Source organism: Euleptes europaea, chromosome 7, assembly GCF_029931775.1.
Source record: "Euleptes europaea isolate rEulEur1 chromosome 7, rEulEur1.hap1, whole genome shotgun sequence".
In the NCBI taxonomy this organism is placed as follows: Eukaryota; Metazoa; Chordata; class Lepidosauria; order Squamata; family Sphaerodactylidae; genus Euleptes; species Euleptes europaea.
In genome coordinates this window covers 80,908,478-80,926,703 of record NC_079318.1, presented here as the reverse complement: position 1 = coordinate 80,926,703, position 18,226 = coordinate 80,908,478, and the positions used below count along the sequence as shown (strand labels likewise).

Sequence of the window (18,226 nt, the reverse complement as noted above, 5' to 3'; positions counted from 1 at the left end):
GGATGGAGGCTGAAAGAAAGAAGGCAGAAGCCAGGCGGTAAAGATGGGAAGGGCCAATGAGAAAGACAGGCGGGTAAGAGACTCACATGGGTTCCATTACATTGATTACAAAATGTCCTCTGCAAGACCTGAGATTCAGCCCACCTAATTATATAGCCTGCATGGAAGAAACAAACCACTAAATACAAGTCTCACAAGAACAAGCCCGGACGAGCCTGGAAACGGCTTCCGTCCGCTGTCCGGAAACAAACCTCTTGGAGTCCTACTGAGAATTTTCAGAAGAACCAACATCACACCAGGATAGGGTTGCCAACTTCCTGGTGGTGGCTGGAGATCTCCTGCTATTACAACTGATCTCCAGCCGTTAGAGATCAGTTCACCTGGAGAAAATGGCTGTTTTGGCCACTGGACGTTGAATGTATTTATTTATTATTTCAATGTAATACCCCGCTCTCCCCGGCCAAGACCGGGCTCAGAAGAAGAGTTGGTTTTTATATGCCGACTTTCTCTACCACTTAAGGGAGACTCAAACCGGCTTACAATCACCTTCCCCTCCGCACAACAGACACCCTGTGAGATAGGGGGTTGAGAGAGCTCTAACAGAGCTGTAACTTGCCCAAGGTCACCCAGCTGACTTCATGTGGAGGAGTGGGGAAACCAACCTGGTTCACCAGATTAGCCCCCGCCGCTCATGTGGAGGAGCGGGGAATCAAAGCCGGTTCTCCAGATCAGAGTCCACCTCTCCGAACCACTGCTCTTAACCACCACACCATGCTGGCTCCCCTCCCCAAACCCCACCCTCCTCAGGCTCTGCCCCAAAAATCGCCAGGAATTTCCCAACCTGGAGTTGGCAACCCCACACCAGGAGAAAGAGGAATGGGACGGGGTGGTTTCTTTTGCTGGTGGTGGGTTGCCCTTCCCTTCCACTCAAGGCTTGCGCTTAACAAAATCTCATACTGGAATCAGTGTCTTTAGCCTTTCAGGTGCCGCTAGAGTCAGGTTTTGCATCGCCCCTCCCTTCCCCAGGCCGCGGGTTCCCCAAAGACGACAGAAGGGCCCACGGCGTAGATGCAGACCATGTCTTTATTGCACAAGTAGGGGGGCCCGCGTTCTGTACATTCAGTTCCGATACGGGGGGGGGGGGAGGCTGGAGAGGCTGGGGAGGGGGGAGATGAACGGACCCACTGATTATCTTTCCCCACCCCACCCCTCCCTTAACCTTGGTCCCTCGAGAAGACGAACAGAGAGACGAACAAGACAGACATTCTCTCTGGAAAGCAAGTATTTACACAACACACAAAGACCGTGACTGGACGAGGGGAAGAGGGACCCCCTCCCCAAGCCTTCCTGCATCCACATGCGGGGCAAGGCCCAGCTCAGAGGATGGGCAGTGGGAAGCAGATAGGGGAAATTATTAATGGATAGCACCGCTGGGGGAGGCAATCTGCTGGCTGGGGTCGTCTGCCTCCACCCCAGGAAGAGTCTACGGGTATGCAAGGAGCTGAGAAGAGGCAGAAACAAGGGCCAGGGAGGGGGATGGTTCTGTCACAGCTTTCAATAATTTCACAGTTAACTAACGTGCTGGCTGGTGCCCCCCCCCCCAAATCACACTAGAGGTGGACCCAAAGCAGCCCGAATCAGTGCTGGAATTCGGGAGGAGGACATAGGAGGAAGCAGCAAGAGGATCTCGAGGCTTGTTCAATCCCCCCTGGACAGAGGGCAAATTAACACAGGTCTGGTAAGCTCTCCCCTACCCCCCAGAGGTGGTCTGCAGTTATTGCCTGGTGAATTATCCTCCAATGGACCCACAGGTGTGGTGTTTCCACAGGGGTTAGTGGTTATAGTCAGCGAGAGATCCTGGGTCCGACCCAGTAAAAACCCATCACTGGTCAGTAGGATGCACAGTGGCAAACTAAGGTGACCTGCTGGTGTTCAATCAACAGGAAGGTGAGCGGCTGCTCCGTATGAAGAAGAGCTGGTTTTTATACCCCGCTTTTCTCTACCATTAAGGAGTCTCAAACCGACTTACCGTCACCTTCCCTTCCCCTCCCCACAACAGGCACCTTGTGAGGTAGGTGGGGCTGAGAGTTAGGAGAGAACTGTGACTAGCCCAAGGTCACTCAGCAGGCTTCATTTGGAGGAGTTGGGGAATCGAACCCGGTTCTCCAGATTAGAGTCCGCTGCTCATGTGGAGGAGTGGGGAATCGAATCTAGTTCTCCAGATTAGAGCCTGTTGTTCTTAACCACTATGCCATGCTGGCAGTGGGGGCAATCTTGCTAAGTGGATGGAGCCTGTTTTTCTGAGTCCCCCCCTTCCTAAAATGTGCAGTGCCTCCAAATCAGTGGCGAGAGCGGCTTGACAGCACATCTCCTGGACTCGGATCACACATCAACGAAAGGAGGGTCTTGAAGATGGGGGCCGGGGGCGGGAGGGAAGTTTTGGGAGCCAGTATCACGCAGACCAGCATAGTCTCTGTTGTGCCTCAAGTACATACGGGGGAGAGGGAAAGAGACAGGTACATGCCCCCCCCTCAAGGAACAAAAGGTGCAAGGGGATGTCTTGAAGACTCAGGGGCAGTGAGGGGGTGTGGGAGGCCCCCCAAGCATCTGCGTGACTTGGCTGAGCTGAACCGCCGCGCTTTCCGACGCCTCTTTCAGCCGTTGAGTGTTCTCTTGTAGGCTCTGGACTTCTGCCTGCAATGCTGCCTTTTCGGCCTTCTCCTGGGGTGGGGGAAGGAGAACAAGGACAGAGCTGTGATCGTGGGGCTGGAAAAAGGGGGGTTTGAGCTCCCTCCCCGCTTCCCCCTCCACATTTAAAAGGCTTTCAAACGATATCATTTTTTTCTTAGCCTGCCTTTGGAAGAAGCTACTGTTCTTTTACGGTTATACAAAAGTAAAACCATGTCTGGCTCAGTTTGAACAGGACCAGAAGACTCACAGCCCCAGAACAGCTGGTCATAGAACCACAGAGTTGGAAGGGACCACCAGGGTCATCTAGTCCAACCCCCTGCACAATGCAGGATATTCACATCTACCTCCCGCCTGACACTCCACCTATTCTTGCTTTGGATGACTTTTTCCTCAGTCCGATGCCTACTCTGCGCCCTCCCTTCGGCTTCCTTGCCCTTGAGCTTTCTCGTCCCTTAGATTTCCAACCTCCTGGGGCCTCTTCCCAGTCCTCAGCTTGCCCATGTATGAGATCGTAACCCCAGCTAAAATGACAACTTTCTCTTCCCTCACAGAAAAGGAGCTGGAAATGACTGATGTTCCCCGGGCGACCAAACATTCTGAGCCACCACAGCAGCTCAGCTGATCGGTAACCGAAGCTTCGTCGCTGCACACACAGTACAATGTTCCAAAACATACTACTGAAGACAACATCACGCCCAATGCTACTGTTATGTTGTGGATTCTATTCTTTTCTCATATACCTGTGGCTGCTTTCTGCAGTTAAATCACACACCCGGAGAGTCGATCACAGATCGCCGTCCTTAACACACACCTCTCATGAAAACTGCAGCTGGATTTCCAACCGATAAGTGCTTTATACAGTACTGTGAACCGCTTAGTTTGTTTCAATGCTTAATATTTTTTTCTCATTGGCCATTATTGTATTTTTTTATCATTGTTAGAAGCTTCTAAGAGATGGAAAACTGGAATATACCCTAATCTCATTCCCTCATACGGTCCCAATGGTCCTCTGAGGCGGCCTAACATATCCTTTTTACAAACAGGATACACTGAGGTCAGAATGATCAACATTAAGTCCCCAAGTGAAGGCCACTGGAAAACACATATGTGGAAACCATAATATTTGTGTGCTGCCTACCACATGGGCATGGCCATTTTGTGGAGCCTGCACAGCATTTTCATACCGTTTTAATGGCCGCTGGCATTGCCAGCAAGACTGCCCAGACAGCTGGTGCAATCCACGTGGGAAGTACATTCCAGACGCTACACAGCATCACAAAGGCCGTGTGCTTGAGGGGAGATCAAGGCTCAAGAGCAGAGCACGTGCTTTGCATGCAGGTGCGACCCTTGGCCTCTCTAGTATGACAGATGCTGTCTCCACTCAAAAAAGACAATATTGAGCTTGAGAGTCAGTGTAGCGTTGCAGTTAAGAGTGCCAAACCAGGATCTTGGACAGCCAGATTCGAATCCCTGCCCTGCCTTAGAAGCTTACTTGGATTACCTTGGGCCATTCACACACCCTCAGCCTAGGCTACCTCACAAGTTTGTTGTTGAGAGAATAAAATGCAGGAGCACAATGTCATTGGCCGCTTTGGGTCCCACAGGGAAGAAAAGCAGGTCATAAATAGAGCTCAATAAATAAACAGATGTGTGGGATCCACTTTCAACCCCCAGGCTCCAGAATGGGACTCATTTAGCGATGAGCACATGACATCACAGTCACATGACAGGAAGAGGGGGAGCTAGAGTAATGACCTCATCAGCGTCAAGTCCAGGACTGTGGGCAGCAAACCAAGAGAGCCAGGGTAAGAAATAAAAGCACCAGGACTCCTACCCTACTGAGGAACAAGCTAAAGGCCACCATCTGAAGAGGAATCCTCTTCACCTCTGAATGAAGAAGAGGAAGAAGAGTTGGTTTTTATATGCCGACTTTCTCTACCACTTAACGGAGAATCAAACCAGCTTACAATCACCTTCCCTTTCCTCTCCCCACAACAGACACTACTTGTGAGGTAGGTGGGGCGGAGAGAGCTGTGACTTGCCCAAGGTCACCCAGCTGGCTTCATGTGGAAGAGTGGGGAAACAAATCCAGTTCACCAGATTAGTGTCCGCCGCTCATGTGTAGGAGTGGGGAATCAAACCCGGTTCTCCAGATCAGAGTCCACCGCTCCAATGACCTTGCCTCACCGTCCTGCGGCTCCTTCTCCGCATGTGTGCACCAAGAGAGTCAGGAAACCTGGTTCGTCTGGGCCCAGGCACCAGGAACTTCCAAACAGCCACAATGAAGATGGCGGCTCTAAAAGGGCTTGTGATCCAGCAGGTGGCGCACCATCAACCACCGAAGGTTCCCAACTCATGGGCCGAAGACCACTGAGCTCGATGCCCTTGATTCAGTACGAAGCAGCATCACACGTTTGCACAGAATCATTTTTCAGCACCCTTCGTATGGGGGCAGTGGCATTTGAATTGACTCTGAGGCTGGCAGAGAAGGGTTTTGCCGAGGGCATACGAGTGAATTCCTAGCTAAAGTGTATATGGTCAGCAAGTCCTTCATTTTCGGGATGGCCCAGTGCTTCTGCTGCAGCCCTACACGGCTGGATCCAAAATTTACTTTGAAAGATGTTCCCTTACTCGAGAACAAGCACCGTCCCCTCCCCACAAAAGCACGCTCTGACCATCCTTGTTTCAAACACAGCAGCCGCTGGGCATTCCTTCCTTCAAGGAAAAGGATCTTTGATCTGGCAGGGCTGTGCATTCCCCTTTCCGCCCCCAGTTTCCTGCCTCTGTTTTTCCATCTCACCCTCTGAAGATCTTCCTGGAGTTTCTTGAGCGTGGATTCCAAATGCAGGACCTTGTCAGCCAGGCTGATAGCCTGCTGCGTTCTGTGCAGGGTGAAAGGGGATTTAGGGAGGAAGAGGGAAGGAAGACATTGGCAGCCAGTTAGTGTGTTGTAAGTAAACACACACGTACACAGAACTGCTCTGGGAAATTTCTAGTCTCCTTGCTCTCTGCACGCTTCCTTATACAGCAGTAAGCCATATCTTGACCCCTTTTAGCTTGCGATCTTTACATCACCCCCTTCTCTGGCCACTATCCTGTCTCTACTTTTCCTAAAATTTCAGACCCCTCCCAACCTTCCTCAATTGAATTAAACTCGCATGCATGTCTATGTATACAAGCAAGGCCCACAAACAAACATATGATTGATTTTTAAAATTCATTCCAGACCTTGCAGCAACCCTGGACCACTTTTGCAGTCCTGCAGAGATGCTGCAAGGAACTTTCCATCCCTACCCCCAACAAAACCCCTATTTTTGTGCCCAGTGTAAAATTAGTGGCGGCCGTGTGCACAGCCTGTGATTGTGCCTGTGTGCACAATCAAATCAACCTGCCCCTCAAATAACAGCCCAAACATATTGAGAGGAGGATGCCCCTCTATAGGTAAAGAAAACATGAAAAGGAACAGCTAGCAACAGCGGCGGGGAAAGAGGGCACAGGTCATTTATGCACGGGTGCTTGGACTCACGTTCGGCAATGTCCGGGTCTTCCTATTCCTCTGTTAATCTGACTTTTCCCTCTAACCTGAGCTCAGCCCCGGCTGAAATCTCCATGCAGATGGCAAAACCGGGTCACAAAAAGATTGACTTCTGTCTAGGGTTGCCAGGTCCCTCTTTGCCACCGGCGGGAGATTTTTGGGGCGGAGCCTGAGGAGGGTGGGGTTTGGGGAGGGGCTTCAGTGCCATAGAGTTCAATTGCCAAAGCGGCCATTTTTCTCCAGGTGATCTGCTCTCTATCGGCTGGAGGTCAGTTGAATTAGTATGAGATCTGCTACTACCTGGCAGTTGGCAACCCTACTTCTGTCACACCCAATCACAAAGCAGCATGTAAAGAGGTGGCGATTCAAATACTTCCTGCTTCCTCTGAGCTCTTTCTGAGCAAAAGAAAGCCGTTTTAAAACGGAGGTTTGGCTCCCCCCCCCTTCTTTCAGATTGCTCCGTTTTTTGTTCTTAAAATGCTTCTTTATGCGGCGGTTGGGTTGAGGGGGATCTTCTCTCACTGTGAGCACTGCAATTACAAAGCAGCATTTAAAGGGGCGGGGACTTGGTTTGAGCTTGGAGGCTGCTGGTGCAGAGATTCCTAACAGGAAAGTGTGGGTCCAGCCAGCAACGAACCTCAGGCAAATCTCCCATGCATAAATGACCACAGAGGGTCAAACTGAAAATGTTACATTCAGAGCAGAAAGGACAGCAGCGCACTGTTTGGCCACTAGGTGTCTCCACACATAATGCCATGTAGAGAGGCCAAAGGGAGAGCAAGCATTATGAAGGGTATTGCCCTGGGGATGGGAGGGAAGGGGGGCAGCAGCAGGGTGACATGTGGGGGAGGGCTACAGGGTGGGGGGAGATTTCCCCACACCCCTTGTTTCCCCCAAGCATGCTGGAACAGACACACATGCAGCCCCTTCTTACTCCTCTGTGGGTTGCTGCAGAGCGCTGCCCCTCTGGACGGCCGTGCACAAAGATTCCCTGCTCTCCAGCACGTGTTGTCCTGGGAGGCAGGAAAAGAGGCACAAGATCAGAGTCCCAGCCCAAGCCCCCGCAAAAGAAGAGCTCCTCCCAACATGCACTCTCCCTGGTTCCCTGCTCTTGTCTTACGGAACTCACTGCCACAGGATGCCATGAGGACCAATGCCATGAGAGATAGTTTCAATTAAGCATTAGACAACACGCACAGACAAAGGCAGACCTATCAGCCCAATACTGCTGGATGGAAACGTCCCAGTTTGGAAGCAGTACTCTCAGGATAGCGTATACCGCTGATCCTCCGGAGCGGAGAGACCCTGGCTCCATGTCTTGCTCACGGGACTTGGGAGGCGATGCTTGGATCGCATTGGGCTTGGGGTCCAAAACAGCAAAGCAGTTCTGGTGTTCCCTTCCCTGCCACATGACCACTGCAGCTTGCAAGAGGCATGACATCTGGGCTGGCTTGCACCACAGAATTCGGTGGGATCCATCATCCCTTCACTGTCAGAGGCTGGCTCTTTGGAACTAAAACCAAAATTCTTCAGGTCTAGAAGCAACGGACTATCCCTGCCCAACCAACACAGCCCCTCCAGGTCCCAACTTGTTCCCCAAAAAGAAGAAGGAGAATCAAAGCGGCTTACAATCACCTTCCCTTCTCCTCCCCACAACAGACACCCTGTGAGGTAGGTGGGGCTGAGAGAGCTCTAAGAGCTGTGACTAGCCCAAGGTCACCCAGCTGGCTTCACGTGGAGGTGTGAGGAAACCAATCCTGTTCGCCGGGTTAGCCTCCGCTGCTCCTGTGGAGGAGTGGGGGATCAAGCTCGTTTCCCCAGAGTAGAGTGAACTGCTCCAAACCACCGCTCTTAACCACTAAACCACGCTGGCTCTGAGATGCCCATGGTTAAATCACCACCTGTCCTGGATCCTTCTGTAAGCACCAGGATTTTTCCGCTTGCCATTTTCAATCGCCCTCAACTCCATCTGCACACCAATCTTGTTTGCTCCTTGATCTGACTCCAGTGCGCCCCCCACCACCACATGAAAGCCTCGCCCCCAGGTCCCAGAATACCAGCAAGGAGGTGTCCAGCCAGCCAGCCTCTGCATCCCACGCTCACCTTCCCTGGAGAGGGCTTCCAAGATGCTGTTGCAAGCAGATGCCAAATTAGCAATGGACTCCCACTCGTCCTCCAGGGAATCACCAGCTTCAGAAAGGACTGCAGGGAGAGGAGAATGCAATTTCCTCAGTTCTCCAGAAAACAATTACTGCCCAGATAAGGGCGGCTGAATTGGCGCCTCTGGTCAAGGGCCAAAGTCAAGAAGAAAAGAGGCAAAGGAAGACCTCAGAATGTCAGAGGGACAAAGGTACGCAGGACCAGAGGTCAATAACAAGAATGCAAAGAGTTTTGCAAAAATAGTGCATAAAATTTATGAAAAGTGAAATACAAAAAATAGTTAAATAAATACAAAAGCAAAATGCAAAAACAATTAAATTTGTGTCACATTATGACAGACAATTCATCAGTACCTCAGTATCAAATGCGTGGAAAAACTATTTACAAGGTCACACATCAAAAACCGCATTCATAATAAGTGATAATTCTTAACAAAGTCTTAATTCTTAACAAAGTCACACAGCAAAATTACAACAATAAGAGGAATGCTGGCTGATAGTTCCTGTTTCGGTTTCTTCTTCAGTCAATACAGCCCATATCTACTGAAACTAAAATTTTCCAGCAGAATCAGAATATAAATAGGTCATCAATAAGAAACAACTGGGCTCATGTCCTAGAGTCAGTAAGCATTATCCTCTGTGTTGAATTGTCTGTCATATTGTGACACAAATCTAATTATTTTCGTATTGAACTTTTGTATTTATTTAACTATTTTTGTATTTCACTTTTCACAAATTTTACACACAATTTTTGCAAAACTCTTTGAATTCTTGTTGTTGACCTCTGGTACTGTGTTCCTTTGTCTCTCTGCTCAAGAAGAAGAAGAGTTGGTTTTATATGCCAGCTTTCTCTACCACTTAAGGGAGACTCAAACCGGCTTACAATCACCTTCCCCTCCCTACAACAGACTCCCTGTGAGGTAGATGGGGCTGAGAGAGCTCTAAGAGAGCTGTGACTAGCCCAAGGTCACTCAGTTAGCTTCATGTGGAGGAGCGGGGAAACAAATCCATCAGATTAGCCTCTGCTGCTCATGTGGAGGAGGGGGGAATCAAACCCGGTTCTCCAGATCAGACTCCACCACTCCAAACCACCGCTCTTAACCACTACACCACACTGACTCTCAAGGGCCAAAGTCAGCATTTGTGTGTGTGTGTATGGGGTGGCAGTGGGGGGTGGGGAGAGGAGAGGCTCTTACTTTTGGTGATGGAGTTCCTGAGAGAAAGTGTCCGTGGCAGGAACGTTTCGCTGGACTCAGAAGGGAAAGATGCCCTGTCCCCAGGGGGCAGAGACCAGGAACCTTTGACCTCTTGACCCACGATGGAACCTTTCTTGTTCATAGCAGGATCTCCAGGATGGTCCTGAGAGAAAGAAAAGCATTATAAAATTTTGTGCAAAAGTTTTTGATACTGAATGTGAAATTCAGCATCCAGGGAATCTCAGCTGTCCTTTCTTTTGAACAGAGCAATTAACTAGTTAGTCCTTCTCACTAAACACACGACAGCAAAAGCAAAGGTTGTTTTTCGTTTTTTAAGTCCAATTATATATTAGTGAGGGACACAATGCAGATTTATTTATTTCCTTCATTTATATCCCACTTTCCTCCCTAATGGGGTCCCCAGGGTGGCTTACTTACAACATTCCCCGCTTCTGCATTTTGTTCTCGCAACAACCCTGTGAGGCAGGTTAGGCTGAGAATGTGTGACTGGCCAAAGGTTACCCAGCGAGCTTCCATGGCAGAGTGGGGACTCTCCCAAATCCTAGTCGGACAAGCTAAGCACTACACCACACTGGCTGATGGTAGATCAGAATGCCAACAGAAGTGGTATTCCTGATCCATAAAAAAGTATTCTCAGCTACCCGCATCTCAAATTCTCTTTTTGCTCACCTTGTTGACAACTTAAATTGTTTAGCCTGAACCTGTAATCCTTTCTGTTAACCTTATTTTGGAAATAAACCAATCTTCCTCTTTTGAAAGGAAGGCTTTTTGCCTTGGGTCGTTAACCACGCAGGCATCCTTTTAAGACTTGGTAGTACCTTTCCTGACTTGAGAGATGTATTTAATCTGGGCCTCAGCTAGTAGTTTTAAACAGCTTCCAGGCATCCCAGAGCGATGTGACTCATGCAATTCTCCCTTTTAATTTCCTTCTAACTAGCCCCCTAATTTTTGGCAAAATTCCCTCATTTGAAATCAAAAGTGATTGTTTTGGACTTCAGGGGCAACTTTCCTCTGGCATGAATGCCAAATTTAATATGTCGTCACTGTTCCCAATTGGTGCAACTACATCTGCATCTCACACCTTGTCCTGAGCCCAGCTCAGAACCAATTCCATCTCAGATAGTAGAGGCACACACAATAGGATCTCTGAGAAAGCCATTTAAATCCAGGGCCATTCATATGGGAAGAGATGGGGCTTGAGGCACCCGGAACTCAGACAAAGAGATATATACACACACACGTACAATTACCCTGATACTTACAATCCCCTGGTCTGGAGGGACTTTAGGTGTGGCAGCCAAGATGAGGTCTGGAGGGGGACTGGGGAGGACAGGGGTGTCCTGAGATGGTACCCTGAGGAAAAGAAGACATAGGGAGGAAGGAACTGAGAATTGATACTGAGGGATGGGGGCAGAGCTGAACTTTTCAAGGAGTGGGGTGGGGAACCTGGTAATAACGTCTAGCTCCCTTATGGCAAAGTCCTTACTGTTTTGTCAAGTATATCAATCATTTGTAAACATCTGCCACTTGGCGGGAGGCTATTCCTCATCATCCTCTCTCAGTTAAATTTCCAACATTGGAAGGGTCCCAGGGCCATTTAAAAGGGAGGATCTACCCCGCCAACCCAGACCTTCTTTCCAAAATCATGAACCTATGAACACACAAAGCTGCCTCATACTGAGTCAGACCTCTGGTATTGTCTCCCCTGACTGGCAGCAGTTCTCCTGGGTCTCAGGCAGAGGTCTTTCACATTGCCCTACTACTTGATGCTTTTAAATGGAGCTATCAGGGATTGAACCTGGGAACTTCTGCCTCCAAAGGAGATGCTTTACTGCTAAGCCCCAGCACTGTCCCTATCCAATATAGAACAGAGTGAGAAGAATAGTTGGTTTTTATATGCCGACTTTCTCTGCCACTTCAGAAAAACTGGCTTATAATCCCCTTCCCCTCCCCACAACAGACCCTGTGAGGTAGGTGGGGCTGAGAGAGTATGACTAGCCCAAGGTCACCCAGCTGGCTTCGTGTGCAGAAGTGGGGAAACCAACCCAGTTCACCAGATTAGCGTCCGCTGCTTATGTGGAGGAGTGGGGAATCAAACCCGGTTCTTCAGATTAGAGTCAACTGCTCCAAACCACTGCTCTTAACCACTACACCACACTATCTCTATCGCAGATCAAGTGGGGAGGGCACCACTAAAATTACGCGGAAATTTCATCAGAGATGAGCCACCATTACAGAAAGGGGGAAAATGGCCTTGCGCGTTCCACCTAACCCCTCCCCAAGGTCTCCAAGGCAATTTTCCTTGAAGGAAATATTCCTTATTACAGGGATTACACTGTCCAGGATGGCCATCTTGTATTCCCAGAGGCTCTACACACCAGAGGATGATCTAGGAATCCATTTGGATGGCCCATTCTATAAAGCCAGCGCCATCTAGCCACGGCAAGAGAGGGCTGGCAAATTAGGGCCCAGAGGGCCACATCCACTCAGTGAAAACTTTTTGTCTGGCCCTCGAATGGCTTAAGAAACAGTTTGTCAGGAGCATCAGCATCCATTGACGGGGTTCTGGGCCAAGAAATTGTTCAACAGCTTGGGGCCGAGAGCCATTAACATCAGCAGAAGTGGTCACACTCTCTGCCAACTTTTTGATGGCTCCAAGGCGGACGTTGGCTCTTTCTGTGCCTGCTGCCAGTTCCTGACGCCAGAAATTCAACTTTGAGCCCTGAAAAGAGGGCAGAGACCCAGATGTGGCCCTCCAGCTTAATACTCTGCCCACCTCTGGGCACCAATGCCTGATAAGAAAAGAGCATGTTTGTACTTGACGGTTGTGTGTTTCTCATGATTTTGATTCTCCTAAGGGAGAATCAAACTCAGGAGAAACACACAACCGTCAAATACAAACATACTCTTTTTTCACAATTAAAGGTAAAGGGTAAAGGTCCCCTGTGCAAGCACCGGGTCATTCCTGACCCATGGGGAGACGTCACATCCCGACGTTTTCTAGGCAGACTTTGTTTGTGGGGTGGTTTGCCAGTGCCTTCCCCAGTCATCCTCCCTTTACCCCCAGCAAGCTGGGTCCTCATTTTACCGACCTCGGAAGGATGGAAGGCTGAGTCAACCTTGAGCCGGCTACCTGAAACCGACTTCCGTCGGGATCGAACTCAGGTTGTGAGCAGAGCTTTTGACTGCAGTACTGCAGCTTAACTCTCTGCGCCACAGGGCTCCCTTTTCACAATTAGGGAACTCATAATTAGGGAGAATCAAAATCAGGAGACACACGCAACTATCAAGTACAAACATGCTTTTTTCTTCTCTTCACTCACTCTCGCTCCACTTTCACAGTGTCAGAAAACCATTCCCTTTTGTTCACAGAAAAATGATCAGCCAGTCTCCCACCACACTGTGACTAAAATTGGCAATCAGCAGCCAGATACAGCTACTTCCGGGCCACAATCTGTCAGGTGCCTAATCCTGCATCAAGTCATCCTCAAACAAAATTTTACAGAGCAGTTCTCCCCTGCACCCACCCTCCTGCCTCCAGCGGTGAATTGCCCATTGGAATGGGAAATCCTGAGACTTGAAGCAAAAAAAAAAGCAAACCTCTTTTCTGACCTTCAGCGAGCCACAACTGAAGCATCAGGCCTGAATCACATTTTCTCTCTCCCCCCCCCAGTTCTTTCTTTTTTCCTTCTCCCCAGTCAAGAGGATAACATTTAGATCCAACCACATCCTGGACCCAAACAAAAAATATTTTTTCACAGCCTTGGCTTCTCAGTTTCACACATTTTAAAAAGCTGACTAACACCAGAGAAACTGCATGCACCTCACCCACGCAGTCATGGCTGGGACTGCCCGGTCTGCTCTTAAAAGAATGTGCATGCACAGAGGTTAGCAACCTGAACCTGGCCCGCTGAGAGACCTTGAGCGTTATTTTGGATTCCAAACCTCTTCATCCCTCCAACCACCTGGAACCTTTGATACCTTGGAACCCTTGCGTGGAAACAGGTCGAGGAGAGGGAACACAAATTCCCCTTTCTAGCTCCTATCAGCATAGGCCACTCTCTTGCTCTCCATCGGCCTCCTTCACCCTTTTTCTCATCTGTTCATTAGATCATTCAGGTATAGGGTTGCCAGCCTCCAGGTACTGTATCAAAAAACAGTAGTAGGCTCTAAATACAAGATGACAGAAAACAGGTCATGCGTGCTCAACAAAGTTCCTTCTGAGTGGAACATCTCACTCAAAAAAAGCCGAGGGTGTCAGTTTGGCTGGACGCTTTTCCTGGTACAGTTCGTCAGGCAAAAAACGTTGGGAAACGCCTTTCCGGATAAATCACAGCGTTTTCACCACTAAAATGTGGCTTCATCAGCCTTCAAGAATAGCAATGTTCCACTCAGAAGGAACTTTGTTGAGCACGCATGACCTGTTTTCTGCTGTGTAGCATAGTTTGCAAGTTTGAAGTACTTTGTATTATTTTGGTTTAGCATTCTGGGCACACCTTGTTGCTTGCTTGAGGCTTGCTATTTTTTTTGTCAATTTCATTGACTGCTTTTGTATATATTGTCCTTCACTGTTTGTGCTTATTCTAATTATCCAGTGTCATCTTGTATTTAGAACCTACTACTGTTTTTTGATACAGCTTAGCTTTACAGTTTTAGTGAGTCTTTCTTACTCCAACCTCCAGGTACTAGCTGGAGATCTCCTGCTATTACAAATGATCTCCAGCCGATAGAAATCAGTTCGCCTAGAGAAAAGGGCCACTTTGGCAATTGGACTCTATGTCCCTCCCCTCCCCAAACCCTGCCCTCCTCTGGCTCCACCCCAAAAACCTTCTGCCGGTGGCAAAGAGGGACCTTGCGAACCCTATTCAAGTAGTACACAGGGGAAGGGAGAGGAAGGGGGAATATGTAACAGTCAGTCTTGCTAAAAGGTTGTTTTGGGGCCTGGCGGCCACCTCTAACACCATTGACCAGGGCTATATGTCTACACTATATCTGTGGAAAAGGCAGACAGAATGTGCGTGTGCGTGTGTGTGTGGTGTGTGAATGTCAAGAAAGGCAATGCACAAGCCCTGGGCCGGAGACTGGGGTGCTACTCACGCGTTGGAGGGCAAGGGAGATCTGCCACTGTGACTCTGGAGAAACTCGGTCCTCTCCTCTGCCAGGCTGTGAGGGGGCCCATCCTGCAGGGACAGCGAGTGGAGGAGCTGGAGTGTGGCTGGCTTGAACCCGGCTTCGCTCCCCGGCCTGGACAGTTCTGCCTCCCCGGCTGGCGGCTCACTCCTCCTCTTCTCCTGCAAGGATTTCTGGTACAGCTCCGAGAAACTCCTGTCCAAAAAGAACAAGCCAAATGGCACCAGAGCCGGGCACGCTCCAAGAGGGTGGGCTCAAGTTAATCTCTGGAAAATATATCAAATGAGATTGTGGGTAAGGGCTTTCACAGTAGATAACTAATCTCTCATTGGGTCGCTGCAGTCCAGCACTGAAAGCTTACAGGGAGCTGCTTCCAGGAACAAGCAAAATGCCTGAGGAGAGCTTGTGCCATCAGGGCAGAGCTTTTACCACCTGCTGAGTTCTCTTTCCCTTCCCTGCTTGTTGCTGCCAGGTAGATTTGTTGTCTTTTTGTATGTGTTTAAGGCCTGTTGCTTCCTTGTATTGTAAGCCACTGAGTCTACACTCAGTAGAGAAAGGCAGGGTAAAAGTATCTAAAGAAATTATCAGATAACTATCCAAATAAATATATTTTAACAGTTGTTTTTAATCTCACTGTCGATTGCCTTGAGTCCATTTGTCAGAGAAGAAGAAGAGTTGGTTTTTATATGCTGACTTTCTCTACCGCTTAAGGGAGAATCAAACCGGCTTACAATCACCTTCCCTCCCCCCACAACAGACACCCTGTGAGGTAGGTGAGGCTGAGAGAGTGTGACTAGCCCAGCAGGCTTTGTGTGTAGGAGTGGGGAAACAAATCCAGTTCACCAGATTAGCCTCCGCGGCTCATGTGGAGGAGTGGGGAATCAAACCTGGTTCTCCAGATCAGACTCCACCACTCCAAACCACTGCTCTTAACCACTACACTACGCTGTGGTGGGCTAACAATATCTTAAAGTAGGTATACATCAGGTTGCCTCTGAAAACTGTTCAGAAACTTCAGCTATTAATAGATTATTGACGGCTTTAAGCCAATATGATTATATAACACCAGCAATTGGGCAGCTTCACCGATTACCCATTTGTTTCTAGCCCCAATTCAAGGTGCTGGTTGTTACTTTTCAAGCCCTTCATGGTCTGGGACCCACATAACTAATGGACTGCCTTTCCCCATATGAGCCTACGTGCTGACTAAGGTCACTAGGTGCCTCAGTTTCTGTCAATCCTGCCTACCTGGGCTGTCAGTTCAGCTACAACCCGTGCAAGCTCTTTTCCAGAGGCCATGCCTCCAGTTTGGAACTGCCTGCCAAAAATCATACAGAAAGTTCCTAAACTCTCTTCCTTCCACAGAAAGTGCAAAGTGGAATTATTTCGACATGCACTTGGTGGAACATCTCTGGCTACTGGAAGTGACAATGTTTTAACTTGATGTGTTTTAATTCGTGTGTTTTATAACTGTGTACCTTTACATTTTGTAAGCTCCTTTGGTGTTACAGAAAGGGGGGGGTATAAATATTTTCAGTAAGCAAATAAGCAAACTTCTACAGAAGTGCTGGGGCTTGAAGGAAGGCCTGACCTGGAAGTCCCACTTATGACTTCCAGACGTCTGTGAGAAGGCCATGCTGAATTAGATGGCGAGGATTGGGCATTTTGTACCTCGGTGGGGGGGCTTTCTGCTTTCTACACATGCTCCAGCGCCACAGTCTGTTTCTCAATACCAAAATTCTGCCCTGGGACTAGAACTGTTTGCCCCTGCTTCCTAACAAATCCAGTGCTCTGGATGTGTTCTGCACATCTATGAGGTCTCCCATACAAGTGTAGAACCTAGTATCCGATATGAAATCTGGCATTTGCAGAATCTCAGTTTTCATTCTAAAAAACAGGGGGGAAAACCAAATAGACAGGTAGGTACAGGGAGTCTGAACAGTCCATGTGCCCCTAAATAACAGACAGCATGGCGTAGTGGTTAAGAGCGGCAGACTCTGATCTGGTGAACAGGGTTTGATTCCCCCATTCCTCCACATGAAGCCTGCTGGGTGACCTTGGGCCAGTCACAGTTCTCTCCAAACTCTCTCAGCCTCACCTACCTCACAAGGTGTCTGTTGTGGGGAGGGGAAGGGAAGGCGATTGTAAGCTGCTTTGAGACAACTTACGGTAGAGAAAAGCAGTGTATAAAAATCAACTCTTCTTCTTCACAAGGACAGCCAGCCCAGGGCTACCAGAAAGAATTCCTCAGGTTTCCACCCTGACCTGGATGGACCAGGCTAGCACAATCTTGTCAGATCTCAGAAGCTAAGCGGGGTCAGCCCTGGTCAGTACTTGGATGGGAAACTGCCAAGAAAATCCAAAACTGCTACTCAGAGGCAGGCAATGGCAAACCACCTCTGTTCCTCTCTTGCCTTGAACACCCTATGGGGTTGCCAATAAGTTAGCTGCGACTTAATGGCACTTTCCATCACCACGTCAGTCTCCTGAGCTCCTAATAACCACTTTGGCCAACTGCAGGTCAGCAGCCGCTTCCTCCTCTGACACTCTGTTGTTGTGATGCATAGTGCAGGGTCCCACAGCAAGAGCCCTGCGTTGAGGCCACTGGCTCCTTTACCCCCAGAATGAGAGGCATCACCAGGACAAGGAATGGCAAGCTGGGAAGAAACCAAAGCACAAGGAACACCCAAGGGTGCCCCCAGTCCCCCTAGCCCGCAGCAACCTCACCTCCTGGGCTTCCCATTCTCATCCGGGGGAACAACAGTGATGGTGACCTTCTTGGCAGTACGCAGAAGCTCTGCGGTTTGGCCGTGGCTGAGGCTGGGCAGCGCTCTCTCACAGACGCGGACCAGGCGGGCTCCGGGCTGCAGGCCGGCCTGCTCGGCAAAGGTGAAGCGCTCCACCTCGGTCACGAAACCCTCCGGGTCCATCTGGAACCCCAGCTGGCCGACTCCGTTCCGCAGCAAGGCGAGCTCCCGCGTCTCGCACCCTCGGGTCACCAACTGTTAGGGGTACCAGGGGAGCAGGAGTAGGAAGAGAACCACAACAGGAAGGCATTAAGGGCCAGGAAGATATGGGAAGGCAGATTTTCCAACATTCACGCGAGCTGGCATTTAAGTGATCCTCTGTATTCTGAATACAGCACCTACAGTCATCACAACACAACAAAGATGGTGTGCTATATGTCCCTTGCATCCATCAGGGTGACCTTCCTGGAATATTCCCTTCTCTCTTACGCATTGTGAACAGAATGGCAAAGTGGGATATGGGTTGGGGGACACCATTGCAGCTGCTGTTAAAGCATTCACAAGTGACAACTAGTTCCAGCTAGTTCCTGAAGGACATCTGGCTATTTCTGTAGTGACTTAACTGAGGGCTCTTCAGGGGAGGGGCCGTGGCTCAGTGGTAGAGCCTCTGCTTGGCATGCAGAAGGTCCCAGGTTCAATCCCCGGCATCTCCAGTTAAAGGGACTAGCAATTAGGTGATGTGAAAGA

At 49.4% G+C, this 18,226-nt stretch overlaps 1 protein-coding gene across 1 annotated transcript in view; it reads right to left on the bottom strand.

Moving 5' to 3' along the window:
• Window positions 1-2,568: 2,568 nt before the first annotated feature.
• The window catches only part of SIPA1 (signal-induced proliferation-associated 1), a 34,752-nt gene continuing 19,094 nt past the window's right edge, over window positions 2,569-18,226 (bottom strand). The window contains exons 8-15 of the mRNA XM_056853019.1: window positions 17,460-17,734; window positions 14,700-14,927; window positions 10,865-10,955; window positions 9,582-9,744; window positions 8,330-8,428; window positions 7,161-7,239; window positions 5,492-5,573; window positions 2,569-2,721 (exon numbers count right to left, since the gene is read on the bottom strand). Of these exons, the coding sequence (XP_056708997.1) occupies window positions 2,569-2,721; window positions 5,492-5,573; window positions 7,161-7,239; window positions 8,330-8,428; window positions 9,582-9,744; window positions 10,865-10,955; window positions 14,700-14,927; window positions 17,460-17,734 (1,170 nt within the window). The remainder of the gene's footprint in view (window positions 2,722-5,491; window positions 5,574-7,160; window positions 7,240-8,329; window positions 8,429-9,581; window positions 9,745-10,864; window positions 10,956-14,699; window positions 14,928-17,459; window positions 17,735-18,226) is intronic.